The 18,297-nt window shown below is 46.2% G+C and overlaps 4 protein-coding genes and 2 non-coding genes across 6 annotated transcripts; 2 read left to right on the forward strand and 4 right to left on the reverse strand.

Annotated features, from left to right (window-relative positions):
- Positions 1-864: 864 nt before the first annotated feature.
- Positions 865-2,723, reverse strand: LOC123500718. Its single transcript, XM_045249357.1, has 2 exons — positions 1,857-2,723; positions 865-1,752 (listed from the first exon to the last, which is right to left on the reverse strand). The coding sequence occupies exons 1-2, from the start codon at positions 2,721-2,723 to the stop codon at positions 865-867; spliced, it is 1,755 nt and encodes a 584-aa protein (XP_045105292.1).
- Positions 2,724-4,757: 2,034 nt separating this feature from the next.
- Positions 4,758-4,876, forward strand: LOC123500733. The gene has a single exon (XR_006673440.1). It is a non-coding gene; the product is annotated as a 5S ribosomal RNA (ribosomal RNA).
- Positions 4,877-8,216: 3,340 nt separating this feature from the next.
- Positions 8,217-8,597, reverse strand: LOC123500725 (histone H4-like). The gene has a single exon (XM_045249364.1). The coding sequence runs from the start codon at positions 8,526-8,528 to the stop codon at positions 8,217-8,219; it is 312 nt and encodes a 103-aa protein (XP_045105299.1). The 5' UTR covers positions 8,529-8,597.
- An 88-nt stretch (positions 8,598-8,685) lies between these two features.
- Positions 8,686-9,528, reverse strand: LOC123500719. The gene is made up of 2 exons (XM_045249358.1): positions 9,039-9,528; positions 8,686-8,942 (listed from the first exon to the last, which is right to left on the reverse strand). The coding sequence occupies exons 1-2, from the start codon at positions 9,526-9,528 to the stop codon at positions 8,686-8,688; spliced, it is 747 nt and encodes a 248-aa protein (XP_045105293.1).
- Positions 9,529-10,095: 567 nt separating this feature from the next.
- On the forward strand, positions 10,096-10,214 carry LOC123500731. Its single transcript, XR_006673438.1, has one exon. It is a non-coding gene; the product is annotated as a 5S ribosomal RNA (ribosomal RNA).
- A 3,530-nt stretch (positions 10,215-13,744) lies between these two features.
- Positions 13,745-14,142, reverse strand: LOC123500724 (histone H2B). The gene has a single exon (XM_045249362.1). The coding sequence runs from the start codon at positions 14,140-14,142 to the stop codon at positions 13,771-13,773; it is 372 nt and encodes a 123-aa protein (XP_045105297.1). The 3' UTR covers positions 13,745-13,770.
- Positions 14,143-18,297: the final 4,155 nt, after the last annotated feature.

Consider the following 18,297-nt stretch of genomic DNA (forward strand, 5'->3'; position numbering starts at 1 on the left):
TGTCCCAAGTCTTGAGAGGTCAGAGTGGTCATAAGGGTAAGATCTTTCCAAATTGTTATGTAAATATTCAAAGACGAATTCCGCATCAGCATCCTCGTGTTCATCCTCTTCCCTGAATATTTTTTTCCCAATAGTCTCTGTGGACCTCTTTTTTACCTTCGTTTGTGTAGACTTTTATGTTGTTTTTGTTTTTTATATAGTTTGGTTCAGGGGAGATATTACCTGTTATTATTCTTATTTTGTCCCAAAATATTTTTGGGTCTTTGTATGTGTCAGACGTATCTTTTATGAGCTTTAACCAACTTTCTTTGTGTTCTCTAATAAGAGTTTCTTGTAAAATTGTTTGAAAGTTTTTGTAGTATTTGAAGGTTTCTAGGTTCCATCCATGGATTGATGAGTGTTTTTGTAATTCTATAAATAAAATCCTTATTATTTTGGTGGTGTCACTAAAATTAGAAGAAGGAAGGCATCTAAACCAGGTAAGCATTTGATATCATCGTGTAGAAGATCTTGTCAGCACCCGTGGCTGTATCTTTCCTCGGCTTGAGTGCGGTCTTGAGCTCATCTGCCGTGAAGGGGACGTCAGACTGTGACGGGGTGTTGCAGGCTCGTTGTATGTTGATTAATCAGCCAGGGAGCAGCGTTTGAAGTTTCGTGCGCGTGTTTTCTGAAAGTTGCTGTGAGCTAGCCCTGTTTTGGTAATTTTGTATGAGTTTATCTGCCTCTTCTATGGGGTGTTGGTATTTGGGAGTGGAGCGTTGGGCTTTTCCTTTTGATATTTTAATCTTCCTGCACAGATCACTGAGGAACGTGTGGGCATTCATAGATGAACACCACTCCATCCATTTTTCAGTTTTGATTTTCTTAGTGCCTTCTTTTGCTGTTCGTAGTGCTGCCCTGAGGAGGTCCTTTGTAGCCTCTGTGTTGTGTCTTCTGTGTAATTTTCTCGCTTGATTGATTCGATTGTTGTATTCTCGTATTCAAGTCATAGAACCACCAGTCTTTGTGTTTTCTATCAGTGTGTTTGCAGAGTGGAATCGCCTGATTGGCAGCTGTTTGGAAGGCCAGAGTAAGCTCTTCCTCAGCTTCCTGAATGGTTTGTGGTATTTCTCTATTCTCGTAAAAGGTTGTGAAGGCTTTTTGAAATTTGTCCCAGTCCGCCTTGGTGATATTCCAGCGTGGTGGTGATGGCTGCATGGGAGTGAGCGGGCATGGGATGGTCGTGATCGTGGCGAAGTGGTCACTAGGTAGGTGGTCATGAATGCTCCAGGAAGATCCCGTGTGAAGATGGTGTGACACCCATGTGAGGTCCAGGACCCCTCCATCAATGTGTGTTGGTTCATAGGTGTTCATGATGCAAGCTTCAGGAACATTCTGCATGACTGCTGCTAGATGGTGTCCACGTCTGTTATTCCTGCTCCTCGACCCTAATATTTCGTGGTGAGCGTTTAAATCCCCTCCGATGATTGTTGGCGTGGTGGTGCAGAGGGCCAGTAGCTCGCTGACGTCAAGCCCTGGGTTGTGTGGTGCGCTATAGAGATTATACACGGTGATTTCTCTGCCCTTTAGCTTCACTGTTACTCCTATTACCTCCACTCCTTCCCCACAGTGAATCGGATGTTCAATAAGTTTACTCTCAATGGATGTTTTTACAAGGATGCTGCATCCCCGGGACTGCCCTTCTGCAAAGTGTGAGTGGTAAGCTGTGTAGCCAGCGAATCTTATTGTGGCGTTTCCTGGTAGCAAGGTTTCCTGCAGGAGGATGAAATCTCTGCTGTTTTCCCTTGCGTCTGCCATGAGGAGATGATGTTTTCCCCTAACGCTTTTGACGTTCCATTGCAGGATTTGGAACGAACCTGTCCTTCTGTGATGCCGAGTGCTGTCTTCTCCCTCTCTATCTGAGCGCACGCTGGTGTTGCGCCTTTGTTGTTCTCGGTTGGTGTTGGGTTCGAGGGCCTGTGGGTGGGGCGTGGTCGCGTCTGGGTGTGTGGTGGAATTGCCAGCTTGTTGACCACTTTGTCTGCCATCTTTGCCAGCTCCTCTTGTGGCACCTGCTTGCCAATCATGGTGACTATGGCCGTGACAAAGGTTTGGAACATATCTTTCAGTTCTTGTTTCTGTGGAGGCGGTGGGGTGGCTTGTCGAGCTTTGGATTGTTGCATTTGGACGCGTTGCCTGGGGCGACTGCCTGATCTTGGCTGAGCTGCAGCTTGTCCTAGGGCAGGGAACTCGGTCGCTGGTGGCATCAGTGCTTCCTCCTCCTCTTCTGGCTGAATCATTTTCTTGCCCCCCCAGGTGGAAGTGGCAGCAAGTGCTGGTCCGTTTTGAAAGGCTGGGCTGTTCGCCAAGGAAGGCCTGTGCTTCACCATCCACGTTTTATGTGCCTCCTTCTGGGTCGTGACGAGGCCTTGTCTGGTGCCGCAGTTTTTGTTCCACGCATGGTGGCTTTGCTGGCAGTTGGGGCACTTTGCTGTCGTCTGTTCACCGGCTTTGTGTTTGTTGATACACTCCTCCGTTTCGTGCTGGCCTGCGCATACCCCACATCTGCTGGGGAGAGTGCAGCTGGCGCGGTGGTGGCCGAAACGTTGGCACCTGAAACATCTTAAGGGTTCTCGGCTGAAAGGTCTCATGTAAAAAGTCCCCCAGCTGCCCAGCTTCAGGAAGCCTGGTAGAGGTCCATCCACCGTGATGGCTACTTGCCTTGTCAGCTCTCCATTTTTCATGGTGCATCTTTTCGCAGTGAGAATATGAGGGTGTTTCAGGATCGGTGAGAGAGGCATGAGGAGGGGGTAGCGTAGTAAGACGCCGTGTGACGTCCTCCCTTCTGCTGGGCGCAGCTCTATCTCCTTCCCATGAATTTCTTTCATGTCTCTCAGCTGAGTGTAAATTTCCATGGAGTTACCATGACTTGCCCTGTGTGGAGGAATTTCAGTGATATTTTCTTGGTCACCAGGTGTGCTTCCAGAGCCTCTGCAACATCTAAGGGGGAGGCGAAGCCGGCTGTCGGTGGTATAATGAGTTTGGGGATTCCCTGAGCTGCGGTGTTCCTGGGCTCGTCTTTTGGTTGAGCCTGATCTTCTTGGGCCTGCGAGGGTGTTGCTGTCTCGCCTCCCGCTTTGCTTTCTTCGAATTTAGTTTTGCGTGCTCGATGATACTCCCGTCCTTGCAGGCGGAAGCCGTCATCATCTTCATGAGTCATCATGTCTGAGGTGGAGGGTGAAGACTCGCGGTGGGTTTTTTCGTAGGCGTGGCATTTGTTCGGTGGACTGATCTCATCCTCTTCAGAGTCATTGTGGTGGCCCCTCTTTGTCCTCTCGACACTCATGGAGCGGTCATCACGTGCAGCAGATCTTGACTTGTCAGCAGTGGGGTCTCGTCCTGATTCCATTCTGGGATGGAACCGGGGTCTCGGTGATGGACTTCCTCCTGGTACACGAAGACGACTTCTCGCGTACCATGCTTTCTACTGGGGGTTAGTAAATCTTCCTGAGTGTGTGTGTGCGTGTGTGTGAGTGTGCGTGTGTGGGTGAGTGGGTGGGTATGTGATAACCCTGCCTTGCAGTTGGCGGTTGCTAGCGAAATGTCCAGTTAACAACCGTCGTAACAGTCCCGCCCTGCTTAATAGCTAAAAACTCAGAGGTAGAGAAGACCCTCTTAAGCAAAGTTGCCTTTACCTGGACCCGCAACTGAGGCTGGACACCGCACGCTCTCGGGCTTCCTCAGCGCCTCGCAGGCTGCCTCTTGTGTGGGAGTTCTGGGGGCTTTTTAGGTCCCCCAGCCCCTACAACAAGAGGCGGTGAAAAAAGGAAATGGCTTTAGAGAGAGAGAGAGGGGGAGGGTTGGAACGACTCCCCTTCAAGGCAAGGCACACCGGTTCCCGCGGTCACAGGGTCTATCCTGGTATTCCGTGGGGGAGCTCGTGTGTGTTTGGCCAAAAGACGAGAAGGACCACCGGTGGTGTCTATAAAAATTTCGTTGGTGCCAACATGTGCACAATTAATTGTAGAGTTGGAAAAACTCGCAGAAAGAACAGTTGCTAGCTAAAAACCAGCTCAGGGAAAAGGTTCTCGATGGGAGCAGGAGCGTTGATTGGCTGAGCGCTCGGCTGTGCAGTCACGATCGCCGTGAGCTTGACACTCCAAAGCTACTCAAGAACCGAGATCCTGTTGCTGCCTTCGTTGTTCCTCGTGGTTGCTCGTTGTTCGTTGTTTGTTGTTCGTTTTTGTTGCCCTTGCCTCCCTTGCCGCGGCCAGTCATGGAACTGTTGCCTTCCCGGTTGTAGTAGGGTAACAATATTTCCTGTTTTTCCCACTTGATCCAACATCGCTGGGTCATACGAACACGGGCTCCGTCTCGTCGTTGACTCTCGGACAACGCATCCGAGACGTACAACCGAGAGGGCAAGCAAGAAAACGGCGTAAAACCAAATAATATCGAGTCGGAGGAGGTGCCAGATTTTCCAGCCAGCGGCATGCATGCAGCGAGCAACAAGCCAACCAGCCAGCCAGCCACAGAGGGAGGCAGACCGAGTCTGTGTCAGAATAATAATAATAATAATAATAATAATAATAATAATAATAATAATGAGAGAGACAGACAGACAGACAGACAGAGAGAGAGATGGGGGGTGCGATTAATCCAATAGGGAAACAATATTAAACCAAGAAACACCTAGAAAGGACTTGATTCACAGGGTATACGGAGTATAGTAGGGCAAACCAGGAAGAAGTTAAAGTGTCCTAAAACTCACATCAAGTGCCAACGACCACACCACGTTGAACACACCGCTTCTCGTCCGATCAGCGAAGTTAAGCAACTTTGGGTCCGGTTAGTACTTGGATGGGTGACCGCCTTGGAACACCAGATGTTGTTGGCATTCCATTATTTTTTATTTATCTATTTATTTATTGATTAATTAATTATTATTATTATTATTATTATTATTATTATTATTACTATTATTTTATAAAAAATAATAATAAGAATAAGAAGAAGGTTTGATTTGTCTATTCTTATATTGTTTAACCTGCTTATTTTAATCTTTGTTAATTCATCCATTTATTCTTGTACTACCTCGTGCTGGATTACCAGACAAAACTGTGTATTCTAAACACACATGAATAGGAGAGGACTCGAACTGACAATTTTTCTCTCTCTCTCTCTCTCTCTCTCTCTCTCTCTCTCTCTCTCTCTCTCTCTCTCTCTCTCTCTCTCTCTCTCTCTCTCTCTCTCTCTCTCTCTCTCTCTCTCTCTCTCTCTCTCTCTCTCTCTCTCTTTCCATGTTAGAAACAGCTATGATTAACGTGTAACATCTTATATGGCTGCGTGTCTTGGTTTAATTGATAGACATTTAAGACCTATAGAGAAATTGCATCGAACCGCTAGCCTAGCTTGGTGCCGGGGGAATAAGAATGACCACCTGCACGGACGTGTGCTGTGCTCTGTCGAGCTTGGATATTAACTATTGAAGTCTGAAGAAGAAGAAAAAAAAAAAAAAAGGAACTAGAAAGTCACTGCAGCGGCTGTGGGAGGAGGAAAGACGCAAGCCGTCAGACTAACCGTGACACACGACACGCTAATAAATACGCACACTATAGTCTGACCATTTTTATGAAGATCACTTAGGCGTTGGCGTTTTTGGGGATTTTCCTGCCTGCGGCGCTGTCACACGTATATCAATACGCGCCCCAAGTCAGGTACTTAATACTTTTTAAATGAATGGTGTTGTAGTACATATACATTGTGATGCTCTAAAGAGGCAAGTTAGAGGAATTTGTGTTTATTTTTAAATAAATTTTGCATTGGTTTTGCAAACGCAACAACAATGCTTGACAACGTTTCCTCCGAGCGTTGTCACATCCTTCTGGGTGACCGAGTGATGTCACAGGTCAAAGTGACCGTGTTAATCCATGGGTCAATTCCTCTCCCGCTGCCAGCCAGAAGGAGAGAGAGAGAGAGATAAATATAGAGATAGAGAGAGAGAGAGAGAGATAGATAGATAGATAGAGAGAGAGAGAGAGAGAGAGAGAGAGAGAGAGAGAGAGAGAGGTGGTGTGTGGGGAGCAAGGTTCTCATTGACACAGGCTCTAATCCCTTAATTTGGCCAGCAACGCCGCAGGCCGGGAAATTCCCAAAATTGCCAACGTCTAAGTGATCTTCAGACTATAATAATCTGATTAACAATTTGTCTTGGCGATGTTGCAGTGGGTATTGGGTGAATGAAATGATCGACTGCTAGCTTTACATCATCCATCCATCCTAATTTGACCTTATAATCTAAAATGGTTGCTTTGCTGATGTCAGGTATATCTGAGAAATCATATTCTTTGTATGTAAAATATATATTTTTTTATTTATTTATTTTTTTTTTGTGGATCGTGGTTCCTAAAGTGTGTAAGTATATATTACGATTTTTATGCTATTTGTTGGTGGCCCTTGTATTTGAAACAATTATATTGTGAAATTGTCACTTTGTATTTTTCTTCGGTATGGGCAAATGTATGCAATGTTTATGCTAATTTATTCTAATTTATGAAAAATTTATGCAAATTTATGCAAATTAGCCAAATCAAATTTTTGGGGTTGGTCGAGGGGGCGAGAGCTCCCCCCCGCTAGATATTAGGGTGGGACGCGCGCGAAAATCACTCCATTTTCTAATTTTGCGATTTATGCACATATCCGGTAAAATTATGTAAACGAAAAAAAAAACAAAAAAAACTAGAATTGTCAGTGGGATCCTTCTGTCCCTCTCTCCCTTTCTCTCTCTCTCTCTCTCTCTCTCTCTCTCTCTCTCTCTCTCTCTCTCTCTCTCTCTCTCTCTCTCTCTCTCTCTCTCTCTCTCTCTCTCTATTTGTGACAAGTGTGTGTGTGTGTGTGTGTGTGTGTGTGTGTGTGTGTGTGTCCGTTTTTTTTTTATTTTATTTGGGAGGCATGGTAGTAACGGCGTCGTTCAACTTCCGAAGAGTTGTGTTGTGCTGCACCCAACTTGGAGTGCCATATATGTAAGCAATCCTGCTCAGGATCGCGAGTCGCCGCGAGCAAATTATGGGATTAGAGCCCGTGTGTCAATGAGGTCCGTGCTTCCCGCGCACGCCCCTCTGTCTTGCTCTCTTGCTTCCCTCCTGGCTGGTAGGTAACAAGTGTCCCCCCTCTCTTGCTTCCCTCCTGGCTGGTAGGTGGTAGGTAGGGACAGGGAGTGAGTGAGTGACCCATGGATTAACGTGTTCACTTTGACCTGTGATCTCACTCGACGGTCATCCCCGAGAGGGGAGGGCGCGCGGATCAAACGATGTCAAGTATTGCTGTGTTTGTTTGCAAAAACAATGCAAAATATATTTAAAGATAAACAGAAACTCTATCCAACTATTTTTTTTTTTGTTCTTTACCGTTCAATTACCAAGTATTAAGTACCTACCTGACTTAAGGTGCGTATTGGTACGTACAAGTGTGACAGCGCTGCAGGCCGGAAAATTTCCGGCAGGAACAAAAAAAAAAAAAAAAAAAAAAAAAAAAAACTAAAAGATCTCCATACAAGTAAGCGGTCAGACCATAGTGGATAAGGTGGTTGACGTGGGATCGGGCAGACAGACAGACGTTCACGCGTCGGCTCGAAAGAATCACACCACACACCTTTTTGAAGGTATGTCAGTCGGCGAAAGGGATGTAATGAAAGGTACCTACCTAAATGTCACCGCGGTACCCAGGTTCTATCTAGGTGGCTACACCAAAGATGATGATGATGATGCGCTTCGGTGTTGATATGGACCCTCCCTCCTTGTATGGGTACCACTATAAAGAAATAAAATTACCTGCGCCACTAATGTGCGGAAGCTTAACAAACAAACAAACAAACAGCACCTGTAGCAGCGGTTGGTGTCTGACCTCACATCACTTAGTTGATAATTCTTTCTCTCTCATTTGATTTACCTTTGAGTGATAAAACAAATAAGAAAACAAACAGAAAGAAGGGAAAAGACAAAAAAGAAAGAAAAGGAAAAAAAAAACACACACACAAATTGTAATAATGACGTAAAGAGTAGGGACAACACTTTTACTTGAAACAACCATAGTGTTAGTAGTGTTAGTCTATAACTTTTTCCTTCTCTTCATTTGTGTGGACCTATAAAAGGTCCAGGATATGCTGACTCTTTTCTTATGGTGTTTTCGCAGTTGCTGTTGTTGACACCAAATTTGAGACAGACCGACCGACTCCAGATTTAACCGTCAAATCCGTAGAGGGTACGTCCCTGACGCTTGAGGGCGTAGACGACGTCCATGACAGTGACGGTCTTGCGCTTGGCGTGCTCGATGTAGGTGACGGCATCCCTGATGACGTTCTCGAGGAACACCTTTAACACCCCACGAGTCTCCTTGTAGATGAGACCGGAGATGCGCTTGACGCCGCCTCGGCGAGCCAACCGACGGATAGCGGGCTTGGTGATGCCCTGGATGTTGTCACGCAGAACCTTACGGTGACGCTTGGATCCTCCCTTTCCAAGTCCCTTGCCTCCCTTGCCGCGGCCAGTCATGGTGACAGATGATGAGGCGCTGCTGCGAGTAGTAGTAGTAGTAATGATACGACGTCTCGCTCACGAGTGTGACTCGCATTTTTTTTTTTCATTCATTGATTGTGGGCATAAGATACCCACACGGGCTATGGTGACCCGTTCTGCTCTTTTTCTCTTCTTAGCGGCGCTGGTGCCGCTTCTTCTTGGATTTCTGCTCATTGTCGGAAGAGTCGCTGGTCTTGGTGGAGCTCTTCAGCATGTCGTCAATGAGTTTCTCGCAGCTTGGGAAGTAGTTCTTGGTGGGCGGTGCATCCTCCTGGTCGAAGAAGGTGTCCCACTGCCACTGGCTGATGTTCTTAGTGGTTGTCTTCATATCCGTTTGCCGGCCTTCTTTAGGTGCAGGGGAAGGGGAAGCAGTGGTGTGGTGAGGCAGGTCTGTGGTGTGGCTCTGTAGGCTTGTGTCGGTGCCTACCACATCCACGACCTCGTTCTCTTCCTCTTCCTCCTCGGTGCCCTTTTCTTCCTCCATACGTTCTTCATGGCAAGGCTCTTCTTTGGGCGGCTGGCGTCTTCTCTGGGTCTTCTGAGCGCGATGGCGTGTGGTGGTAAAAGCTTCCTCAGGGATGCTAATGGTAGGAAGCCCGTTGTGCTTCAGCAGAAGCGGTATCAAGGTCTGCAGGCGGCGGGTGTTGTTGCCCGCGAGCACTTGTGCCGTGCAGATGCAGGCTTTCATCCTGAACTCGGCTTCTGCTGCTTTACCGGCCATGGGGGACGATTTAAGTCGGGGAGGAGGGCGTTCTTGTTTGCCATCCCTGGTAACCTCTCTGGCCTCAGGTCCCTTCTTCCCCTTGAAGCTGGTGAAGGTGGCGTTGTCTCCTTCTCGGGGAAGCGCTTTCCTGAAGGATCTCTTCAGGCCAGAGTAGTGAACAAAGAAGTCTTTGTTGACTACGGAATCACGAATGAAACCGTAGCCAGACTTCCTGTTGTACCACTTGAAGGTACCCTGGTGTTGAGCTACCATCGCGGTGTTTGCGCTCTCGCTTGCCTGAGTGTACTGTGTCGCGGTCCCTCGCATTTTTGCCTCGCGGTAATATATATGGAACTGGTGCCTTCCCGGTTGTAGTAGGGTAACAATATTTCCTGTTTTTCCCACTTGATCCAACATCGCTGGGTCATACGAACACGGTCTCCGTCTCGTCGTTGACTTTCGAACCACGCATCCGAGACGTACAACCGAGAGGCAAGCAAGAAAATGGCGTAAAACCAAATAATATCGAGTCGAAGGAGGTCCCAGATTTTCCAGCCAGCGGCATGCATGCAGTGAGCAAAAAGCCAACCAGCCAGCCAGCCACAGAGGGAGGCAGACCGAGTCTGTGTCAGAAAAATAATAATAATAATAATAATGAGACAGACAGACAGACAGACAGACAGACAGAGAGAGAGAGAGAGAGAGGGAGATGCGATTAATCCAATAGGGAAACGATATTAAACCAAGAAACACCTAGAAAGGACTTGATTCACAGGGTATACGGAGTATAGTAGGGTAAGCCAAGAAAAATTTAAAGTGGCCTAAAAACTCACATCGAGTGCCAACGACCACACCACGTTGAACACACCGCTTCTCGTCCGATCAGCGAAGTTAAGCAACGTTGGGTCCGGTTAGTACTTGGATGGGTGACCGCCTGGGAACACCAGATGTTGTTGGCATTCCATTATTTTTCATTTATCTATTTATTTATTTATTTTTATTATTATTATTATTATTATTATTATTATTATTATTATTATTTTATAATAATAATAATAATAATAATAATAATAATAAGAAGAAGAAGAAGAAGGTTTGATTTGTCTATTCTTATATTGTTTTACCTGCTTATTTTATTCTTTGTTAATTCATCCATTTATTCTTGTACTACCTCGTGCCTGGATTACCAGACAAAACTGTGTATTCTAAACACACATGAATAGGAGAGGACTCGAACTGACATTTTCTCTCTCTCTCTATAGTTAGAAACAGCTATGATTAACGTGTAACATCTTATATGGCTGCGTGTCTTGGTTTAATTGATAGACATTTAAGACCTATAGAGAAATTGCATCGAACCGCTAGCCTAGCTTGGTGCCGGGGGAAGGGGGATAAGAATGACCACCTGCACGGACGTGTGCTGTGCTCTGTCGAGCTTGGATATTAACCATTGAAGTCTGAAGAAGAAAAAAAAAAAAAAAAAATAGAAAGTCACTGCAGCGGCTGTGGGAGGAGGAAAGACGCAAGCCGTCAGACTAACCGTGACACACGACACGCTAATAAATACGCACACTATAGTCTGACCATTTTTATGAAGATCACTTAGGCGTTGGCGTTTTTGGGGATTTTCCTGCCTGCGGCGCTGTCACACGTGTACCAATACGCGCCCCAAGTCAGGTACTTAATACTTTTTAACTGAATGGTGTTGTAGTACATATACATTGTGATGCTCTAAAGAGGCAAGTTAGAGGAATTTGTGTTTATTTTTAAATAAATTTTGCATTGGTTTTGCAAACGCAACAACAATGCTTGACAACGTTTCCTCCGAGCGTTGTCACATCCTTCTGAGTGACCGAGTGAGGTCACAGGTCAAAGTGACCGTGTTAATCCATGGTGTGTGTGGGGAGCAAGGTTCTCATTGACACATAGGCTCTAATCCCTTAATTTGCCCAGCAACGCCGCAGGCCGGGAAATTCCCAAAAATGCCAACGTCTAAGTGATCTTCAGACTATAATAATCTGATTAACAATTTGTCTTGGCGATGTTGCAGTGGGTATTTGGTGAATGAAATGATCGATTGCTATCTTTACATCATCCATCCATCCTAATTTGACCTTAGAATCTAAAATGGTTGCTTTGCTGATGTCAGGTATATTTGAGAAATCATATTCTTTGTATGTAAAATATAATGTTTTTTTTTTTTTTTTTTTGTGGATCGTAGTTGCTAAAGTGTGTCTGTGTATATATTACGATTTTTATGCTATTTGTTGGTGGCCCTTGCATTTGAAATAATTATATTGTGAAATTGTCAACTTTTTTTTTTTTTTTTTCGGTAGGGGCTAATGTATGCAATGTTTATGCTAATTTATTCTAATTTATGGAAATTTTATGCAAATTTATGCAAATTAGCCAAATCAAATGAGGGGGTGCTAGATAATGGGGGGGGACGCGCGAAAATCACTCCATTTTCTAATTTTGCGATTTATGCACATATCCGGTAAAATCATGTAAACGAAAAAAAAAAAAAAAAAAAAAAAAAACGTCTAGAATTGTCGGTGGGATCCTTCTGTCCTCTCTCTCTCTCTCTCTCTCTCTCTCTCTCTCTCTCTCTCTCTCTCTCTCTCTCTCTCTCTCTCTCTCTCTCTCTCTCTCTCTCTCTCTCTCTCTCTCTCTCTCTCTCTCTCTCTCTCTCTCTCTCTCTCTCTCTCTCTCTCTCTCTCTCTCTCTCTCTCTCTCTCTCTCTCTCTCTCTCTCTCTCTGTCTCTCTGTGTGTGTGTGTGTGTGTGTGTGTGTGTGTGTGTGTGTGTGTGTGTGTGTGTGTGTGTGTGTGTGTGTGTGTTGTGTTTTTTTATTTTTTTTTTTTTTTTTTTTTTTTGTTTTCTTTTCTCTCTTTCCTTCCTCTTTCTCTCCCTCTCGCCTGCCTCAATTTCTTTGAGTTACCCATGACATGTTGTTATGGTTGGGAGGGAGTTTTCTGTGGTTGTCGAACACTCTTACGTCATTCCCGTCCAATCGTAAGGCAAGGTTGGGCCCCGGCAAACCGTATTTAAAGAAGTGCTAAGGCTCGCGTCACCCCTCTTAAGGGGTGGCAACCGGCAACCAACTAAGCGCTCAACTCGCCCAACTGTTCGTTCCGAGCGGCAGTAACTTACTTACTTACTTACTCACCATGGCACGTACTAAGCAAACGGCCCGCAAGTCCACCGGTGGCAAGGCGCCCCGCAAGCAGCTTGCCACGAAGGCAGCTCGCAAATCTGCTCCTGCCACTGGAGGTGTCAAGAAGCCCCACCGTTACAGGCCAGGAACCGTGGCCCTCCGTGAGATCCGCCGTTATCAGAAGAGCACCGAACTGCTTATCAGGAAGCTGCCTTTCCAGCGCTTGGTGCGTGAAATTGCCCAGGATTTCAAGACTGACCTCCGCTTCCAGTCCTCCGCTGTCATGGCCCTCCAGGAAGCTTCCGAGGCTTATCTCGTGGGTCTCTTTGAAGACACTAACCTGTGCGCCATCCACGCCAAGCGTGTCACTATCATGCCCAAGGACATCCAGCTGGCTCGTCGAATCCGTGGCGAGCGTGCCTAATAAGTGTGTCATCCAAGGCAAGCAAGCAACAACAAACAATATCTAGGCCCTCTTCAGGGCCAAAGGTGCTTTATCTAAAGAGAATAATATTACATAGACCATGAATGGGTTGGCTTTGATCCGTATGGTCGAGCGATTTTCCTGATTAGAAGTCTTTTTTTTCCTCTCTCTCTCTCTCTCTCTCTCTCTCTCTCTCTCTCTCTCTCTCTCTCTCTCTCTCTCTCTCTCTCTCTCTCTCTCTCTCTCTCTCTCTCTTTTTTCTTCAACCTTCCTCTCTGTGTCTTGGATCCGATATCCCATGTGCATGTTTCTGATCAGTAGTATGTCGGTGGCCGATGGAGAATGACTGCTTTCCTCCAATCTGATTTGTAGATATATTGATTGATTGATTCACTGCAATTCAGTCAAGAAAACAAAGAAAGAAATAAAAAAGAAAAAAAAAAAAAAAAAAGGAGCGAAGATTCATGTTACAAGCTATAATAAATGTGTGCTTCCTGAGCTTTGTGTGATGAAAAACGTTATGTTACTGAAATAGGAGGTATCATCATCATCATTAATCAAGAAGAAGAAGAGCATGAATGCACCCACCCTCCAAAGCCTGCCTGCCGTGATTAGTATCGTACGTACGCTTAATCATCATCATCATCATACTACTACTACTACGGGCTGCTGCTGTTGTGCAGTGGATGATGGATCTCTTTGCTCTGACTCGGTTGCGAGCCTCATTAATGACGAGCCAGCCATCTAGCTCATCCATATCCATCCATCCGGCTCTGGTGCACCAGCGGCGACCACCATCCACACTTGTCTATATTGTGTCTCCTTTTTTTTGGATTCAGGTGTGGCTCCTATGGAGCCGGGTAGGGTTTGAATACTGTCTGACAGCAGTTGCTCTTTTTTCTTCTTTCCCCCCTTCTAGCTGACTGACAGTTAGTTTACTTGGAGGAGGTGTACTTGGTGACAGCCTTGGTGCCCTCAGAGACGGCGTGCTTTGCCAGTTCGCCGGGCAGAAGGAGACGGACGGCAGTCTGGATCTCCCGGCTGGTGATGGTGGAGCGCTTGTTGTAGTGTGCCAGGCGGGATGCCTCGGCAGCGATGCGCTCGAAAATGTCGTTCACGAAAGAGTTCATGATTGACATAGCCTTGGAGGACACGCCAGTGTCGGGGTGGACCTGCTTGAGCACCTTGTAGATGTAGATGGAGTAGCTTTCCTTCCTCCTCCGCTTCTTCTTCTTGTCCCCTTTGGCTATGGCCTTCTGAGCCTTGCCAGCCTTCTTGGCAGCCTTTCCTGATGCTTTGGGAGGCATGGTAGTAACGGCGTCGTTCAACTTGCGAAGAGTTGTGTTGTGTTGCACCATATACACATACATAATAAGCTAAATATGCTAAATATATACAGTGGGAATTCGAACACGACATTCTTCAGTGAGTTGGCTCATCTACCGGTATCGGGGCTCCGGGTCAGGGTCTCGCTCTAGTGCTAGCAGGCTCCGCAGAAACCATGTGTGTTGCTGTTCGGGGGCATCTTGGTGCAGCTCCTGGAGGGAGTTGTATTGCTCCCAGCCCAAGTCTTGCAGGCGTTGCCAGACTCCGACCGCGAGGTGATGCAGTCTGACATTGAGGGCTGTGATAGATGCCTCAATGTGCATGGCTTCTGCTGTACAGAAGTCGTCCCATCGGACGTCCAAGGCGAACCGTAGTGCTAAACGTTCGGTGTACGAGCGTTACCCACCAACCGGTGTTGGCGGTGTACGAGGTGAAACAGTGAACAATCAAATAGTAGAACAATGGTTACACAGGTTTGTAAGAAGTGGGCGCCAAACTGACAAGCACGTAGTTACAATACTCCCCCCCACCCCGTGCCCCGTGCCCCGGGAGAGTGGGCGGCCAGCCCTGGAGAACTGCACTGGAGGGAGGTCGTCATCTTGCAGATACGCCGGCTTTAGTCGATCTATGGAAACCCAATCGTCGGCGCCTTTGATCCGCAACAGGAACGCCTTCTTCTTCCTCTCGATGACCTCGTAGGGACCCGAATATGGAGGCGTGAGAGGTGGCCTGTGAGCGTCGGTGCGGAGAAAAACGTATTTCGTCGTATGTAGATCTTGAGGGATGTAACGGTGTTCTGACGGCTTGTATATCTGTTTGCAGGGGGCGAATCTCCCAACAATTCGTCTCAGTCGATGTATGTCATCTTCGGAGGGGGCGTCGGGGAAGAACTCGCCGGGGACCACGAGGGGCTCGCCGTAAACCATCTCTGCCGGAGAGGCTCCGAGCCCTTCATTCGGAGTCGTCCTAATGCCGAGAAGGACCCAGGGAAGCTGCGACGACCAGGTTGTGTCACTGCATCGGGACATCAAAGCAGCCTTCAAGGTTCTGTGGAACCGTTTCACCATGCCGTTCGCCTCCGGGTTATAGGCCGTGGTGTGGTGGATGGGGGTACCCAACAGCTTCCCCAGGGACATCCATACCTGTGAAGTAAAAGAGGCTTCTCGGTCAGATGTGATATGTTCGGGGATGCCGAATCATGTGATCCATCCTGAGAGCAGAGCAGCGGCAAAAGATTCTGAAGTGGCGTCGGACATAGGCACCGCTTCGGGCCATCTCGTGGAGCGATCAATAACGGTGAAGAGGTAACGACGTCCTTCTGACGGGGGCAGGGGGCCCACGACGTCGACGTGGATGTGTCCAAAACGTCTTTGCGGCTGATGGAAGGATCCGGGACCAGTTTCTGTGTGACGATGAATTTTTTATTTTTGACAGGCGGTGCAAGTCCTTACCATGTTCTTCGCATCTCTGGAGATGCAGTACCAGACAAATTTCTGCCTCAGGAGGCGTGCTGTTGCACGTCGCGATGGATGTGACAAGCCATGGATGAGGTTGAACACATGTTGGCGGAGGGAGGCTGGTATCCACGGGCGCGGGCGGCCAGTGTTGATGCACTTTTCTTTTTCATTTACTTTTAGAGCATCACAATGTATAATACAACACCGTTCAATTACCAAGTATTAAGTAACTTCCTGACTTAAGGTGCGTATTGGTGCGTGCAAGTGTCCTCCCTCTCTTGCTTCCCTCCTGGCTGGTAGGTGGTAGGTAGGGACAGGGAGTGAGTGAGTGACCCGTGGATTAACGCGTTCACTTTGACCTGTGATCTCACTCGGCGGTCATTCCCGAGAGGGGAGGGCGCGCGGATCAAACGATGTCAAGTATTGTTGTGTTTGTTTGCAAAAACAATGCAAAATATATTTAAATATAAACAGAAATTCTCTCCAATTTTTTTTTTTTTTTGTTCTTCACCGTTCAATTACCAAGTATTAAGTACCTACCTGACACTTAGGGTGTGTATTGGTACGTACAAGTGTGACAGCGCTGCAGGCCGGAAAATTCCCGGCAGGAAAAAAAAAATATAAAAAAAAATAAACTAAAAAATCTTCATACAAGTAAGTGGTCAGACCATAGTGGATAAGGTGGTGGACGTGGGATCGGGCAGACAGACAGACGTTCACGCGTCGGCTCGAAAGAATCACACCACACACCGTTTTGAAGGTATGTTAGTCGGCGAGGGGGATTTAATGAAAGGTACCTACCTACATGTCACCGCGGTACCCAGGTTCTATCTAGGTGGCTACACCAAAGATGATGATGATGATGCGCTTCGGTGTTGATATGGGCCCTCCCTCCTTGTATGGGTACCACTATAAAAAAAATAAAATTGCCTGCGCCACTAATGGGCGGAAGCTTAACAAACAAACAAACAAACAGCACCTGTAGCAGCGGTTGGTGTCTGACCTCACATCACTTAGTTGATAATTCTTTCTCTCTCATTTGATTTACCTTTTAGTGATAGTGAACAAAAAGGAAAACAAATAGAAAGAAGGGAAAAGAAAAAAAGAAAGAAAAAAAAAAAAAAAACACACACAAATTGTAATAATGACGTAAAGAGTAAGGACAACACTTTTACTTGAAACAACCATAGTCTTAGTAGTGTTAGTCTATAAGTTTTTCCTTCTTTTCATTTGTGTGGACCTATAAAAGGTCCGGGATATGTTGGCTCTTTTCTTATGGTGTTTTTGCAGTTGCTGTTGTTGACACCAAATTCGAGACAGACCGACCGACTTCAGATTAAACCGCCAAATCCGTATAGGGTACGTCCCTGACGCTTGAGGGCGTAGACGACGTCCATGGCAGTGACGGTCTTGCGCTTGGCGTGTTCGGTGTAGGTGACGGCATCCCTGATGACGTTCTCGAGGAACACCTTTAGCGCCCCACGAGTCTCCTCGTAGATGAGACCGGAGATGCGCTTGACGCCGCTCGGCGAGCCAACCGACGGATAGCGGGCTTGGTGTTTCAGGTGTTATGCACTAGAAGACCATAACACCAACTCATGCCACCCACCACCAAAAATAATTCAAAATATGTTCAGAATGTTCGGAAACAACACACACATGGCGTGAATGTACCAGCTCAGTGAAAAAAAAAATGCATAAACTTTCAAGGGGAACACAGAACTACGTCAATGAAATGCCCCACGAGAAAAGACATAATTAGACAGAAAAGAGAAAAGGAAAAGGAAAACAAAACATTCGCCAATGTGATAAGTCACCAATCAACCCCCTGGAATATGGCTGCACCCCACCAGTCAACAAAGAAACCCACCTGAAGATATATGCATGCATGCTGCACACCCACATACTAAATATCACAGAACCAGGATGCTATGAGAAGGAATTGAACTCCACACTAACAGCTAATAACCTTCACACAATCAAGATTCCGAAGACACCAAACTTCAGTATATTTATCAAGATTCTGACACAAGAAGAGAGAGACCCAGCAAAAGAAGGAGAAAATGAAAAACAAGATCTGGTTAATGCAATGGAAGATTACAGTGTAGGAAATAAGAAAGCTCAAGAAAACGAATATATCAGGGAGCCAACAGAAAAGGAAACAACCATCACAACACAAGCAATCCATAAACCCAAATTAAACAGCAAAGATATTCAGCTAAAAATCTACACCCCTGAAAGCTCAGGCTGGCCAGACAACATGACATCAACGGAACTAACAACATAAATGAACAACAGCGTCCTCAAATAAACATTCTCAGACCACACAATAGATGACTCAGAACTCTTTACCTTAATAGAATCAAATAAAATAAAAATAGATAGCTCTTGCCGGCACATGGTGGATGACAGTATATTTAAGAAAATTAGATCTGGATATTTAGCATAGAAGACACCACCACCGAAGGACATCCTGCGAAGACAAAGGAAATACTCAAAGTAAATCATGACTCAAACAATTAGCAACATTACAAATACAATGGCTACTCAAACACTGAAAATCATACAGCACAACATCCAGCATTGGCATAATAGAATAATAACACTATCAAACATTTATAGAAATATTGATCCACACATTATACTTATAAATAGCCACTGTATTTCAGACTCACAGAC

This window comes from Portunus trituberculatus, unplaced genomic scaffold, assembly GCF_017591435.1.
Source record: "Portunus trituberculatus isolate SZX2019 unplaced genomic scaffold, ASM1759143v1 PGA_scaffold_475__1_contigs__length_85926, whole genome shotgun sequence".
Taxonomy (NCBI): Eukaryota; Metazoa; Arthropoda; class Malacostraca; order Decapoda; family Portunidae; genus Portunus; species Portunus trituberculatus.